Source organism: Symphalangus syndactylus, chromosome 2 (genome assembly GCF_028878055.3).
Source record: "Symphalangus syndactylus isolate Jambi chromosome 2, NHGRI_mSymSyn1-v2.1_pri, whole genome shotgun sequence".
Classification (NCBI taxonomy): domain Eukaryota; kingdom Metazoa; phylum Chordata; class Mammalia; order Primates; family Hylobatidae; genus Symphalangus; species Symphalangus syndactylus.
This window is the reverse complement of record NC_072424.2, coordinates 67,577,324-67,592,876: the sequence shown is the minus strand read 5'-3', so window position 1 is coordinate 67,592,876 and position 15,553 is coordinate 67,577,324. Positions and strand designations below refer to the sequence as shown.

The 15,553-nt window shown below is 41.4% G+C and overlaps 1 protein-coding gene across 2 annotated transcripts in view; it reads left to right on the top strand.

The window, feature by feature from the left end:
- MDN1 (midasin AAA ATPase 1) overlaps nucleotides 1–15,553 on the top strand; it is a 183,195-nt gene that overhangs the window by 35,108 nt on the left and 132,534 nt on the right. For both annotated transcript variants that reach the window (XM_055258756.2, XM_055258764.2), the window contains exons 9-15: nucleotides 770–884; nucleotides 4,637–4,830; nucleotides 5,668–5,749; nucleotides 9,870–9,965; nucleotides 11,824–11,936; nucleotides 13,827–13,975; nucleotides 14,910–14,970. In XM_055258756.2, the coding sequence (XP_055114731.2) occupies nucleotides 770–884; nucleotides 4,637–4,830; nucleotides 5,668–5,749; nucleotides 9,870–9,965; nucleotides 11,824–11,936; nucleotides 13,827–13,975; nucleotides 14,910–14,970 (810 nt within the window). The remainder of the gene's footprint in view (nucleotides 1–769; nucleotides 885–4,636; nucleotides 4,831–5,667; nucleotides 5,750–9,869; nucleotides 9,966–11,823; nucleotides 11,937–13,826; nucleotides 13,976–14,909; nucleotides 14,971–15,553) is intronic.

Sequence of the window (15,553 nt, the reverse complement as noted above, 5' to 3'; positions counted from 1 at the left end):
CTCCCAACGACCGACATGAGCCACTGAGCCTGGCTGACCTTGATTTTATTTATAGAGATAGTGAAGTTCTTCCCTGGTAGATTCAAACACTTCCCAGAAAGACCTGGGGCATTGTGGAGAGATGTTAGACAAACTTATGATCTGATAAACCTGAATTCAAGTTTCAGTTCTGCCATTTTCAGTCACAGTTGAGTGTATAAGGGCCGTTCTTTCCTTCTCTTCCATTTATGTCAGAAGAAAAGAATGGCATCTTCCTCTCAGGACAGTTGTGAGGACTAAGTGGCTTATGCATAAGCATGTACCTTCCCCAGAGTGTATGTTTAATGTATATTCCTTCTCTACTTTTTTCTCTTCTGGAAATTTTTAATGGTTTTAAGTACTGTAGCTTCTGGTAACAAGCAGCGAACTTAATGTTAATGCTATGAGCCTTGGATTATGCTTTCTCTTTCCTGAAGTTATTTATGCCTTAAGGAAGAGGAACCTGTCATTGAAATAAAAACATTTACCTTGTAGAATTGTTTGCAGTGATTTGAAAATATTTGGTTAAAGCACTATCACTACTACTTAGGAGAAGAGCCAAACATGGGTTAACTGTCAGCCTTTCATATGTCATCTGTCCTGTAAGTCCAACAGTGTAGTATCTGGAAACAGAAGGGTTTATGAATATTTTTCCTATGTGAGACAGTGTACAGCAAGTAATATCCAGAGGCACAATTCAGGATTAAAATTTGGAATTTTGTGTGACTGTGTTTTTTATTTTGAAACGTAGACTCTTGAGCTGTGGAGGAAATTGGTTTCGACCGCTAAACAGTCATGCTACTTTGCTAGACAAATATTGGACCAAAATTCACCTGGATAACCTGGATAAGAGAGAACTGAATGAGGTACGTGGGTCTTAGAAAGTATCAATGCTGGCCAGGTGCAGTGGCTCCCATGTGAAATAGGAAATAGTATAATAAACCACCAGAACCCTCATCAACCTAAATTTTACAGTCTATGTGCTAGTATTTTACTGTATTTGCTTCATCTATTTTTTTTCTGTGCTAATATATTTGAAAGCAAACTCCCAGCATATATCTCTAAAAATTTAATGGCATTTTCATATATAAGCACAATAACATTATTATACACAGTAAAATGAACAGTAATTCCTCAGTATCATTGAATTCTTAGATTATATTCAAATTTTCCCAGTTGTCTACAGAGGATCATTTTACTAAGTTGATTTGAAGTAATGTCTTTCACACTTAATGGACATTTTGATCTAGGCATTAATGAGAATTAAGGTAAGTTACTTTATAGGTTTTCTACATTGATTCAGTTTCTAGTATTGTGGTTATCCTAGATCAGTAAGAAGTATATTACACTTGACTGCGCTCATGCCCCACTTCCCTTGTATGTCTCACTTGGAAGATTTCCCTTCCCCAGTGCTTTATCTAGGAGAGTGGCAGACAAAGCATTGTCAATGGTCATTCAGACATGGAAGAGATGCTTTTCCCTTTATTGATGTAGGTATATAGGTAGATATGTGATACCAAACAAACTTCAATTTTTTATTTTTATTTTTATTTTTGAAACAGTTTCGCTCTTGTTGCCCAGGCTGGAGTGCAATGGCGTGATCTCGTCTCACTGCAACCTCTGCCTCCTGGTTCAAGCAATTCTCATGCCTTAGCCTCCCAAGTACCTGGGATTACAGGTGCCCGCCACCATCCTTGGCTTTTTTTTGTATTTTTAGTAGAGATGGGGTTTCACCATGTTGGCCAGGCTGGTCTCAAAACACCTGACCTCAGGTGACCTGCCTGCCTTGGCCTCCTAAAGTGTTGGCATTATAGGTGTGAGCCACTGTGCCTGGCCACAAACTTCAAATATTTTTTCCTACATTTTCTTTTCTTTCTTTTTTTTTTTTTTTGTGACAGAATCTTTCTCTGTCGCCCAGAATTGTAATCTGTGGCACGATCTTGGCTTGCTGCAACCTCCGCTTCCCATATTCAAGTGATGCTCCTGCCTCAGCCTCCTGAGTAGCTGGGGTTACAGGTGCATGCCACTATTGGGGGAACCTGCCCCCAGTATTTCAACATAGGTTCTTTCTATTTTCCATAAGTGTTGGCTGGCTGAGAAATAAAGAGAAAGAGTACAAACAGAGGAATTTTACAGCTAGGCCGCCAGGGGTGGCATCACATATCGGTAGGACCATGATGCCCACCTGAGCCTCAAACCAGCAAGTTTTTTAAGGGTTTCAAAAGGGGAGGGGGTGTAAGAACAGGGAGTAGGTACAAAGATCACATGCTTCAAAAGGCAAAAAGCAGAACTACTAATAAGGGTTTATCAAAGATCACAAGGCAAAAGGCATAAAGCAGAACAACTGATAAGGGTCCAACAAAGATCACAAGGCAAAGGGCAAAAGCAGAACTACTGATAAGGGTCTGTGTTCAGAGGTGCACGTATTGTCTTGATAAACATCTTGAACAACAGAAAACAGGATTCAAGAGCAGAGAACTGGTCTGACCACAAATTTACCAAGGCGGAGTTTTTTCCCCACCCTGGTAAGCCTGAGGGTATTGCAGGAGACCAGGGTGTATCTCGGTCCTTATCTCAACCGCATAAGACAGGCATTCCCAGAGTGGCTGTTTATAGACCTCCCCCAGGAATGCATTCCTTTCCCAGGGTATTAATATTAATCTTCCTTGCTAGGAAAAGAATTTAGCAATATCTTCCCTACTTGCACATCCGTTTATAGCCTCTCTCTTCAAGAAGAAAAATAATGGCTCTTTTTGGCTGACCCCGCAGGCAGTCAGACCTTATGGTTGTCTGTCCTTGTTCCCTAAAAATTGCTGTTATTCTGTTCTTTTTCAAGGTGCACTGATTTCATATTGTTCAAACACACATGTTTTACGATCAATTTGTACAGTTAACACAGTTATCACAGTGGTCTTGAGGTGACGTACATCCTCAGCTTACGAAGATAACAGGATTAAGAGATTAAAGACAGGCATAAGAAATTATAAAAGTATTATTTGGGAACTGATACATGTCCATGAAATCTTGACAATTTATGTTCCTCTGCCGTGGCTCCAGCCGGTCCCTCCATCTGGGGTCCCTGACTTCCCACAACATGCCACCACGCCCAGCTAATTTTTTTATTTTTTATTTTTATTTATTTATTTATTTATTTTTTTTTTTGAGATGGAGTCTTGCTCTGTTGCCCAGGCTGGAGTGCAGTGGCGCGATCTCGGCTCACTGCAAGCTCCACCTCCCAGGTTCACGCCATTCTCCTGCCTCAGCCTCTCCGAGTAGCTGGGACTACAGGCGCCCGCCACCACACCCGGCTAATTTTTTGTATTTTTTAGTAGAGATGGGGTTTCACTGTGGTCTTGATCTCCTGACCTCGTGATCCGCCCGCCTCGGCCTCCCAAAGTGCTGGGATTACAAGCGTGAGCCACCGCGCCCGGCTAATTTTTTTATTTTTAGTAGAGACAGGGTTTCACCATGTTGGCCAGGATGGTCTCAATCTCTTGACTTTGTGATCCACACACCTCAGCCTCCCAAAGTGCTGGGATTATAGACGTGAGCCACCACGCCCAGCTTAACTGATTTTATATCTTATTATTATTATTATTTTATTTTTTGAGAAAAGGTCTTACTCTGTCACCCAGGGTAGAATGCAGTGGTGCACTGCAGTGGTGCTCAGCTCACTGCAGCCTCAACCTCTCAGGCTTAGGTGATCTTCCCACCTCAGCCTGCCAAGTAGCTGGGACTGACTACAGGTGTGTGCCACCCTGCCCAGCAAATTTTTTGTAGAGACGGGTTTTCACCATGTTGCCCAGGCTTGTCTCGAACTCTTGGACTCAGGCAATCTGCCCACATCAGCCTCCCAAAATGCTGGGATTACAGGTGTGATCCACTGTACCCTGCTTCTTTTACATGCTTTTCATTGAGAAATTACATAATGGCCTTACCAGAGCTGTGTCTGAAATTAAATAGTAATTTAAGAATTCCTTAATGAATAAATTCTTTATGGAGTTGGTTGCTTATATTTTGGTTACTTGGAGAACCTTTTAACATGACTTCTACCCCCGAAACTGTATTATAGATGGTGAGATTGCCAGATAACTGAGTTCTGAGTAGGAAGAAAATCATCATGATTGAGTGAAATAGGTGGGTGGGAGCAGGAGTGAGTAAGGGGGAAGTTCTTATTTTTGGTAAAGTTGACAAATTTCGTTTCATTTTTATTTTTATGTTTTATTTATTTACTTTTTTTGAGACAGGGTCTTGTTCTGTCACCTAGGCATGATCACTGCTCACTGCAGCCTTAACCTCCCAGACTCAGATGATCCTCCTTGCTCAGCCTCCTGAGTACCTGGGACTACAGGCACACGCCACCATGCCCATGTTTGTATTTTTTGTAGAGATGAGGTTTCACCATGTTGCCCAAGTTGATCTCAAACTCCTGAATTCAAGCAATTCCTCTGCCTTGGCTTCTCAAAGTGTTGGGATTACAATTGTGAACTACCGTCCTCCAGTGAAAAAATTTCATAGAGAAATCCATTTTTTGGCTGACCAGTTTCAACAGTAGTTTGTGTGCTTTTAAAAATTACCATGCTGGCTGTTAAATTTTCTTTTTTTTTCCCTCTGTCAGGTTCTTCAGAGCAGATATCCTAGCCTATTGGCAGTGGTTGATCACCTGCTTGACATTTACATCCAACTTACTGGAGAGAAACATCACTCTTGGAGTGATAGTTCTGTTGCATGTGAACAGGCACCTGAAGAAGTTTCAGAAGCCAGAAGAGAAAACAAAAGACCAACCCTTGAGGGAAGAGAATTATCTCTAAGGTACTGAACTAAACAACTTTTTCTTTTCTTTCTTTCTTTTTTTTTTTTTTTATGAGACAGATTCCTGCTCTGTTACCCAGGCTGGAGTGCAGTGGTGCAGTCTTGGCTCACTCCAACCTCTACATCCTAGGTTCAAGGTTCTTACCAGCTAGAAGTAAGTAGTCAGGTTTTGAAATTATAGGTTGCTTTGGCTGGGTGCGGTGGCTCACGCCTGTAATCCCAGCACTTTGGGAGGCCGAGGCGGGCGGATCACAAAGTCAGGAGTTCAAGACCATCCTGGCCAACATGGTGAAACCCCATCTCTACTAAAAAAAAAAAAGTACAAAAATTATCCCGGTGCAGTGGCAGGTGCCTGTAATCCCAGCTACTGGGAGGCTGAGGCAGAGAATTACCTGAACCCAGGTGGAGGTTGCAGTGAGCCGAGATCACGCCACTGCACTCCAGCCTGGGCAACAGAGTGAGACTCTGTCTCAAAAAAAAAAAAAAAAGGAAATGGGCATCTCCTCATTCTGATCTGATTTGGTTGCTCCCCTCCTTTCCTGCTACCTTGTCTGGCATGGATGGCAGAGTAATGAGTTGATAGGTCACTTCCTGGAATGGGTGAAGATTGGGAACTGTTTTTGTTTTGTTTTTAAATTTTACACACAAATACAAAGAGGGGAAGGACTGGGAAGCCTTACTTACTGGTTTCCCAAATACCTTTTATGTAAGCATTGTCAGAAGAAGAGAGTTATCAGGTATGCCCAGACTTAAGTGGGTCAATAAATTCTGATGCCTTTGATGTCTTTGGCCTGTGGTCTTTTCTTTGTTTTTTCTTTTCTTTCTTTTTTTTTAAAGGGATCTGCTGAATTGGTGTAATAGGATTGCCCATAGCTTTGACAGTTCATCTTTATCAGCATCATTAAATATTTTTCAAGAGGTAAGATATAGTTTTCCTGTCTTTTTTGTCTTGGTTCTGTAAGGCTGTTGACTTCCGTTGTTATTTTCTGTCTTTTGATTGCCATTAGACTTTTTTCTTTTTTCCAAGTATGGTTTGTTATTCCTTTTTTTTGAGACGAAGTCTCTCGCTCTTGTCCCTGAGGCTGGAGTGCAATGGCGTGATCTCAGCTCGCTGCAGCCTCCGCCTTCTGGGTTCAAGCGATTCTCCTGCCTCAGCCTCCCGAGTAGCTGGGATTACAGGCACCTGCCACCACCCCTGGCTAATTTTTGTATTTTTAGTAGAGACGGGGTTTCACCATGTTGACCAGGCTGGTCTCGATCTCCTGACCTCAAGTGATCCACCCGCCTCGGCCTCCCAAAGTGTTGGAATTACAGGCGTGAGCCACTGCACCCAGCCTGGTTTGTTTTTCTTAGCTAGTTAAAACTCAACTAACGTGGCATTAAAGCTAATTGAATGTAATACATGTTTTGTGGTTTTTGAAACAAATTATTATTAATTTCAGAAGAAGTATAGTTTGTTATAGAGTAAAACAAATAGTGAAATTAAAGGTAAAATGAAAGAAACTCCCGGGTAATAATAAAGCAATGTTTGTTCCTGTATATAATTTCTTGTTTTTTTTTGAGACGGAGTCTCGCTCTGTCACCCAGGCTGGAGTGCAGTGGCGCAATCTCGGCTCACTGCAAGCTCCGCCTCCCAGGTTCACGCCATTCTCCTGCCTCAGCCTCTCCGAGTAGCTGGGACTACAGGCGCCCGCCACCACGCCCGGCTAATTTTTTTGTATTTTTAGTAGAGACGGGGTTTCACCATGGTCTCGATCTCCTGACCTCATGATCCGCCCGCCTCGGCCTCCCAAAGTGCTGGGATTACAAGCGTGAGCCACCGCGCCCGGCCTCCTGTATATAATTTCTTAGTCTGTTTGATAAATTTGTAACTATCTGATCCCTCTACTTTTCTCAGTAGGGCTGGCTGATGTTGGTTGACTGAACCTCTTTGTAAGACACCATAAATCCAGGATGGGTTTCTAATGAGGGTGGTAGACTCTTCTGACTAATTCATCCATTGTTAGTATCTATGATGGGAGCATGTATGTGCACAGGACTTAACCATTCTAGTGGATATTATTACAGAAGACCAAATCATAGTGGTAAAGGTGGAATAAGAACAAAAGGAGTTGGATGTTCTTTTAGAAGTAACTCTTTTAAACTATAGTATGGTAACCAGAGGAATTGTTATCTTCTACTCTAAAATATATTTCTACTGAATTTGAGACCAGCCATTTCAAATGAGTAGGGTATATTCTTTTGAGAACTGGCAAATTGTTTTTGTCCAGCTCTTTTCTGCACTTATTCCATGCAGACCAAATACCTTTATCAGATATCAGCTCTACTATAATTTATGTTACAGTTAATTTAACAACTCCACCTATATTTTCTTGTTAGAACTAAATTGTGATTTCTCTAAGGACATTGAGAAAATTTTTTTTTCCTCAAAAATATTTACAATCAAATTTGTTCAGAGGAAGAGCCCTCTGTTTCTGTGGGCTCTATGTCTGTGGAGTCAACCAAACTTGGATCTAAAATATTCCATTCCTGTCCTTAAGGTGGACAGTAAAAAGCAAGTAAATAAATAAGATATTTCAGGGGAGAAATGATGATTGTATTGAACATGTATAGACTTTTTTCCTTGTGATTATTCCCTAGACAATACAGTGTAATAACTATTTACATAGCATTTACATTGTATTAGGTATTATAAATAATCGAGTTTTAAATAAAATAAAGAGGTTGTGCATAGATTATATGCAGATTCTACACCTGTAAAACTTTTTTTCTTTGGCTTACTTTTCTACATACTGACATGAGCCCTATGCCTTTTTTATTTATTTATTTATTTTATTTATTTATTTGTTTTGAGATGGAGTCTCGCTCTGTTACCCAGGCTGGAGTGCAGTGGCGTGATCTCAGCCCACTGCAAGCTCCACCTCCCAGGTTCCCACCATTCTCCTGCCTCAGCCTCCCGAGTAACTGGGACTACAGGCACCCACCACCACGCCCAGCTATTTTTTTTTTTGCATTTTTAGTAGAGATGGGGTTTCACCGTGTTAGCCAGGATGATCTCGATCTCCTGACCTCATGATCCACCCGCCTCAGCCTCCCAAAGTGCTGGGATTACAGGCGTGAGCCACTGCGCCTGGTCACCCTATGCCATTTTATATAAGGGACTTGAGCATCTTCAGATTTTGGTTTCCATGAGAGGTCCTGGAATCAATCCCCCAGGAATACATAGGGATAACTGTATTACAGTAGTAAATCCTATATTTTTAATATTGATGTTCGTAACTTTACATTTCTGGGTGTAAGTTTTCCTGCTTATTACAGAATTTTAGGGGTGCCATTATTTGGGTCTTTTTGCATCTTGTAAACTGACTTTACTTAGAATTACGGCTTTAAAATATATTTTAATTTTAAAAGGACTAGATTCTTCTTGTTAAAAAACAATAGAAACGATGATGGAAGAAACTTAACTACTAACTCTACCACTGAGACAAAAGCAGTTTGCAGTATTGGGGGCCTATTTTCTCTCTCTCTTTTTTTTTATTAGTTGAGACAATGCTGTATATTAAATGTTGTATTCTGAGTATTTCAACTGTCAGGACAAAAATATAAAATACTTTTAAAAAGGATGAAAAAATAGATCAGATTGTAACTGCCCAATGGGTTCACCTTGCCTGCTGCCTAGACAGAGACAATTTATCATGACGGGAATTGCAATAGAGTAATTCATGCAGAGCCCGCTGTATGGGAGACCAGTTTTATTAGTACTCAAAGCAGTCTTCAAGAGAGCTTAATGAATACTAGGCTAGCCATATGGGAAATGGAATTGTTACTCAAATCAATCTCCCTGATAACTCAGAAGCTAGGGTTTTTATGGATAATTTGGTGGGCAGGGTACTAGGGAATAGGTGCTGATGATTGGTTGGGGATGAACTCATAGGGATGTGGAAAATGATCTTGTATACTGAGTCTACTTCTGGGTAGGGTGACTGAGTCAGGTGGGGTTAGTTAGTTGCCAGAATGCAAAAATCTGAAAATCACCTCAAAAGGCCAATTTTAGTTTCTGCGATAGTGGTGTTATCTACAGGAGCAGCTGGGGAAGTCACAAGTCTTGTGACCCCTGGCCACATGACTACTGAGCACTAAGGGATTATAGGAACTGCACCTACCTTTTAGCAGAATTCAGGCCCCTACCATAATCTTAATCTTGTGGTCTTTCATTAGGTTTCAGTCCCTAAGCAAAGAGGGGGTTAGTTTTAGGGAGGGACTATTATCATCCTTGCTTCCAAGTTAAACTATAAACTAAATTCCTACTATGGTTAGCTTGGCCTATGCCTAGGAATGAGTGAAGATGGCCAGCCTGTGAGGCTTAGAAGTAAGATGGAGTCAGCCATGTTAGATTGCTCTGTCATAATCTTTGCAAAGGTGGTTTCAATTCCACACTATGGGTGTCCTTTACCTTGTTTTATCTCTCATATTTTCTGTAAATAGAAAATACAAAAAATGCTTGATGAATTCAAGTTTAACATTTTTGGGGTACAATCCATTTTTGGTGTTATTTTATATTTCATCACATCAGAAGACATAACTGGTTGGCTCACTAGTAGTTGCTAAGATTAAGTCCTAGGTTAAGATAATGACCATGAGGTATTGCACACCTAGTGTTTTCCTTGCGGTTAGAAAGCAGTCTTTTGATATTACCTCAGCACTATATGAGTCAGTTCTCCTTGAACCATGTACCCAATGGTCAACACTAATTGCTCTTCTTTGCCCGAAGCTAGGATTTGCAAAGTGGGGTGTGTTGTTTGTTTTTTTTATTTGGCAAGTATTTCAGTAGTCAATTATTTATATTTGTTGGTGTCCTGTCTTTCCATTATGGTCAGGTCCTTAGTCCTGGGTTGGTGCTTATTTGCACTCCCTTCATTTTTAGAGAAATGTTCCTGCTGGATTTTGTGTTTCTCCCTCTTGTGGCCAGGAAAATGATGTTCTGTGATTAATATATTATTTTAAAAATCAGTCAGCATTTACCTTGGTTATTTTAATAGGCCCTAGACTGTTTCACAGCAATGCTTTCTGAGCATACAAGCAAACTGAAAATGGCAGAAGTTATTGGAAGCAAATTGAACATTTCTAGAAAAAAGGTATGTGTGCTGTTTTTTACTTCCCTGTTGAAAGGAGCCTGGGATTTTTTGCTTGCTTGCTTTCTGGTCTCTAGTCCTTAGCTGGAACAGCTTTTGCAGTGGTGCCTCTTTTGTAAAAGTTGGTGCTTTTATTGCGGCCTCTCTTGGGCATACAACTCCCAAATGGCACGAGTGCAATGGCGCCGTCTTGGCTCACCGCAACCTCCGCCTCCCGGGTTCAAGCGATTTTCCTGCCTCAGCCTCCCGAGTAGCTGGGATTATAGGCATGTGCCACCACACCCAGCTAATTTTGTATTTTTAGTAGAGATGGGGTTTCTCCATGTTGGTCAGGCTGGTCTCGAACTCCTGACCTCAGGTGATCCACCCGCCTCTGCCTCCCTAAGTGCTGGGATTACAAGCATGAGCCACTGTGCGTGGCCATGTTCCACATTCTTAAAGGGAGCTTCCTCATGTCCTGTGTCTTCAGTGTTTTAGTGAGCATTTATTTTATTTTGTAGGTAATAGACTCAGGACTGTAACTATGTTTTAGTAATACCTTTGTCTATAACTTAATGCAGAGTTTTTCCATCTTTTTTATTATTTTCGCTTTTTAGAAAAGTTGGCAAGAGACTGAACGTGGTGGCTCACACCTGTAATCCCAGGATTTTGGGAGGCAGAGGTGGGTGGATCACCTGAGGTCGGGAGTTTAAGACCAGCCTGGCCAACACTGTGAAACCCTGTCTCTACTAAAAAAAAAATACAATAAATTAGCTGGGTGTGGTGGCACATGCCTGTAATTCCAGCTACTTGGGAGGCTGAAGCAGGAGAATCACTTGAACCCAGGAGGTAGAGGTTGCAGTGAGCCAAGATTGTGCCACTGCACTCCAACATGGGTGACAGATCCAGACTCTTTCTCTGATAAAAACCAACCAAACAAACAAAAAAAAATTGCAAAGAGTAGTACCAATGAATACCTGTATACTCACTACTTTGTTTCATTGCTGACATTGTTAATGTTTTGCCATTCTTATTTTATGTCAAAATATGTATTTTGGGAGGAGGGATCCTTTCAGCAGTGGCATTGGTGTCTGGAAAAATGTCTGGGCTGATCTTGAAGCAGATATCTGACATTCTCACATGAATAATGACTCTAAAAGATCTTATGTCAGGAATTACAGTAGTAGAGATTTTTATAAGGCTTCTGAAATAGTTGTGATGGTTTTGGCTGGAGGTCATAGAACGTCCTACTGAAAGGGACTTAAATGATACATATATTAATCATAAGAAAGAAGAATGAAACCACCATGAACATTCATTCCACCAATATTCATCTTCTCTTGTTGTGGAAGGGCTCACTTTTCCCAGAGCAGTTTGCTTCTTTCACTCCTGCCCCAAACCTGAACAAAATCTATGTTCTTTGGAGAAGAGAAGAGTGGCTGTTGGGTAGACATCCAGGAGCATCTGCCACAGCTCTTTTTGCTTTGGCTGTAGTCAGATGTACCATGATTTCCTACATTATGTTAGAAATTTAAAGCAGAGGAGAGCATAGCTAGAGAAAGATTTCTCTGATTTTTTTTTTTCTTACCTTTTAGGTGTAGACTTACTGTTGGATATATCAGTGTGTTCTCTCCATATATAGGTAGGGCTTATTTGAAAAGTACCATTTTAGGGAAACATGATAAATGTTGTGAAAAACATAATATTAGAAGTTTGGAAAATGAAAAAAGAAATCTCTTTATGAAAAGCCAACTCAACTATCTGGGAAGTAGAGAATGATTCTTTGTAGAGTGCTAATTTGAGGGCCAAAATAAGCCTCTGGATGAGGAAATATTCCAAAAGCATGTGGATTTTTACTCAGGTGAAATCTTACCTTCTACAGGCTGAATTCTTTTGTCAACTTTATAAACCAGAAATTGTGATCAATGAGCTAGATTTGCAAGTGGGTCGAGTGCGGCTTCTGCGGAAACAAAGTGAGGCTGTTCACATACAGAGGTAAGTAGGGCTCTAAACTAAGCTGCCAACTGTGGGGTTTCCAGAAACTTGATAGAAGGTCTAGCTCAGCCTCTTGTCTTTGTGCAAAACACATGTCTGAACTGTGATATCTGTAGTATGCTATATGGGAAGGAGCAGTGTTTTCCCAAAGTATGTTCTGTGAAATTAGATATTAATAGGCGAAAGAGGCGATGAAAGTCATTAGAGATTTGGCACTACCAAAGATTAATTATTGATTTTATTCACTGCAGTGTATTTAGTGAAGTATGCCTCAGTTGGAAGTCAGGCTTATGTCTAACATTAGTCTGTAAATTCCTGGAAGGCTCAGGTTATATAAGATTCTGAGATCGAGGTAACATTAAATACTTATTACATGTCTGACTTTGTAATTTTACATATTTTCTCATGTAGTGATTGTAATAATTCTGTGAATTAATATATTAGTATCCTACGGCTGCCATAACAAATTTTCATAAATTTGGTGGTTTTAAACAATAGACATTATTCTTTCACAGTCCTGGAGGCTGGAAGTGTAAAATCAAGGTTTCATCGGGGCCATGCTCCTCCCTCTGAAGGCTCTAGGGGAGAATGCTTTCTTGCCTCTTCCTGGTTTCTTTCTTTCTTTTCTTTTTTTTTTTCTTTTTAAGACAGAGTCTCACTCGGTTGCCTAGGCTGGAGTACAGTGATGCGATCTTGGTCCACAGCAACCTCCGGCTGCCTGGTTCAAGCGATTCTCCTGCCTCAGCCTCCTGAATAGCTGGGATTACAGGCGTGCACCACCACGCCCAGCTAATTTTTGTATTTTTAGTAGAGACAGGGTTTCACCATCTTGGCCCAGTTGGTCTTGAACTCCTGACCTCAGGTGATCCACCTGCCTTGACCTCCCAAAGTGCTGGGATTACAGGCCTGAGCCACGGTGCCTGGCCTCTTCCTGGTTTGTTTGGCTCCCAGCAGTCCTTGGTGTTCCTTGGCTTGTAGTTGTATCACTCTAAGTTCTGTCTCTGTTGTCACGTGGCCCTTCTTCCTTGTGTGTGTATTTTTTTCTTTTCTTTTTTCTTTTTTTTTTTTTTCTGAGATGGAGTCTTGCTCTGTTGCCCAGGCTGGAGTGCAGTGGTGTGATCTCAGCTCACTGCAACCTCTGCCTCCGGGGTTCAAGTGATTCTCCTGCCTCAGCCTCCCGAGTAGCTGGGACTGCAGGCATCCACCACCATGCCTGGGTAATTTTTGTATTTTTAGTAGAGATGGGGTTTCACCATATTGGCCAGGCTGGTCTTGAACTCCTGACCTTGTGATCTGCCAGCTTCGGCCCCCCAAAGTGTTGGGGTTACAGGCGTGTGCCACCGTGCTCTGCCTTGTGTGTGTATTTCTATGTCACCAAATTTTCCTCTTATAAGGACACCAGTCATTGGATTCAAGACCCACCTTAATGCAATATGACCTTATCTTAATTTGATTAACTTTCTTCAAAGACCCTATTTTGAAATAAGGTCACATTCATAGGATCTGGGTAGACATGAGTTTGGGGAAAGATTATTAACCTATTACAACTAGGTACTGTTGTTACCCACATCTTACAGGTGAGGAAACTGAGGCTAAGACACATTAAGTAATTTGTCCAAGATGAGCTAACTGGTACGGATAGTCTTGTCTTACTGATCTTTTTAATCTCCAGAGCCTAGCATGGTATCAGATGTGTGAGTATTCAGTGTTTGCAGAGCAACTAAATTCTGTAATTTTCATATGTTGTAAGACTATCTGGTATAGCTTGAGGACCGTTACTGTGAGCTGTTTTCTCATCCTTGTTTGTTGAATCTGGAATATCTGGTTTCCCAGAGCAAAACTAGGAGAAGTTTGCAGCGTGGTTTTTAAACTCTTTTTTCTCCTTCCCAGGGAGAAGTTCACTTTTGCTGCTACACGGCCGTCCTCTGTTCTCATTGAGCAGCTTGCAGTGTGTGTCAGCAAAGGGGAGCCTGTGTTGCTAGTGGGAGAGACTGGGACTGGCAAAACCTCTACTGTCCAATACTTGGCTCACATTACAGGTAATCCCTAGACAAAATAAATCTGCCCCCAGACATTTCACACTGACTGCTTTTTTTCCTTTTTTAAAAATACTAAATCCAAAGACCACAGAGTTTAAAAAGTGCCAGCACCCCCCATGTAATCTCTGCCTGGAAATAACTACTGTTAATAGATTGTTATTAAATTATTTCATTTCCAATCTATGCTTATGCAAATACATACACGTATAGATTTTATTTCAAAACAGATATGGGATTATATTCTACATATTGCATTATACCTTATTTCTTCTTTTTATTTTTATTCTTTTTGAGACAGGGTCGCACTGTTGCTCAGGCTGGAGTGCAGTGGCGAGCTCACAGCTCACTGCAGCCTTGACCTCCCAGGCTCAAGTGATCTTCCTACCTGAGTCTCCCAGATAGCTGAGACTACAGGCATGTGCCACCACGCCTGGCTAATTTTTTACGGTTTTTGTAAAGACGAGGTCTCACTATGTTGCCTAGGTTGGTCTCCAACTTCTGGGCTCTCATGATTCAGAGCAAATGCACATTTGAAAATTTACCTTATTGCTGGGCGCAGTGGCTCATGCCTGTATTCCTAGCATTTTGGGAGCCTGAGGTAGGAGGATTGCTTGAGCCTGGGAGTTCAAGACCAGCCTGGCAACATCATGAGACCCTGTCTCTACAAAAAAATACAAAAATTAGCCAAATCTGGTGGTATACGCCTGTAGTCCCAGGTGCTCGAGAGGCTGAGACAGAAGGATCACTTGAGCCCAGGAAGTTGAGGCTGCAGTGAGCCATGATGGGACCATTGCACTCCACCCTGGTTGACAGAACAAGACTCTGTCTCAAAAAATAAAGCCCTATGCCATATTCCCATAGCCTTAAGGAGCACACTGGATATTATCAGTCTTTAAATTTTTGGAGTAACGCTTTTGCACTTTCTTTATAAAAGGCCACCGCTTGCGGGTTGTCAATATGAATCAACAAAGTGATACTGCAGACTTGCTTGGAGGGTAAGTGTGGCTTAAAATTTTTTTCTTGTTTTTGTGTTTATTGCTTGAGGTAAGAAATACTGTTTTCTTAGTGTTACAACCACAGGTTCTAGGGTGCTCGATGCAATAGAAAAAGAGTTTTCTCAGATAAGGCTTTATTAGAGCTTTTGGCAGGGTAGCAGGGACACAAAAGAAAGAATTCTGTGGCTGGCCCCACTAAGACAGAAAAGTAATTTTAAGGGGCTAAAGTGGGAAGGAAGTGATATTTAAGCATGTAGAGGCGGGGAACTTTTGGCACTTGAACAGTTTGATAACATGCTTCTTCATGTGTCCCATGTCTCAGCATGGGTATGATTTTTAGTATAGCAATGAAGCTAAGGTGAAGGATCAGTCATTCTTCTGGTCTTGTGTGTGTGCAGGAAAAAGGGTAAACTCCCTTGAGTAAGATTTAAGGTGTGAGTTGCTTATTTTAGTTTCCTCAGGGTCCCACCATCAGTGTGTACGGTGCTTTGAGTAAGATTTGTGGTGGGACATTGCTCATCTTAGTCCCTCTAAGGTACCTTGAGCAAGATTGCACCTTACCCCCCAACCACAGCAAGGTATT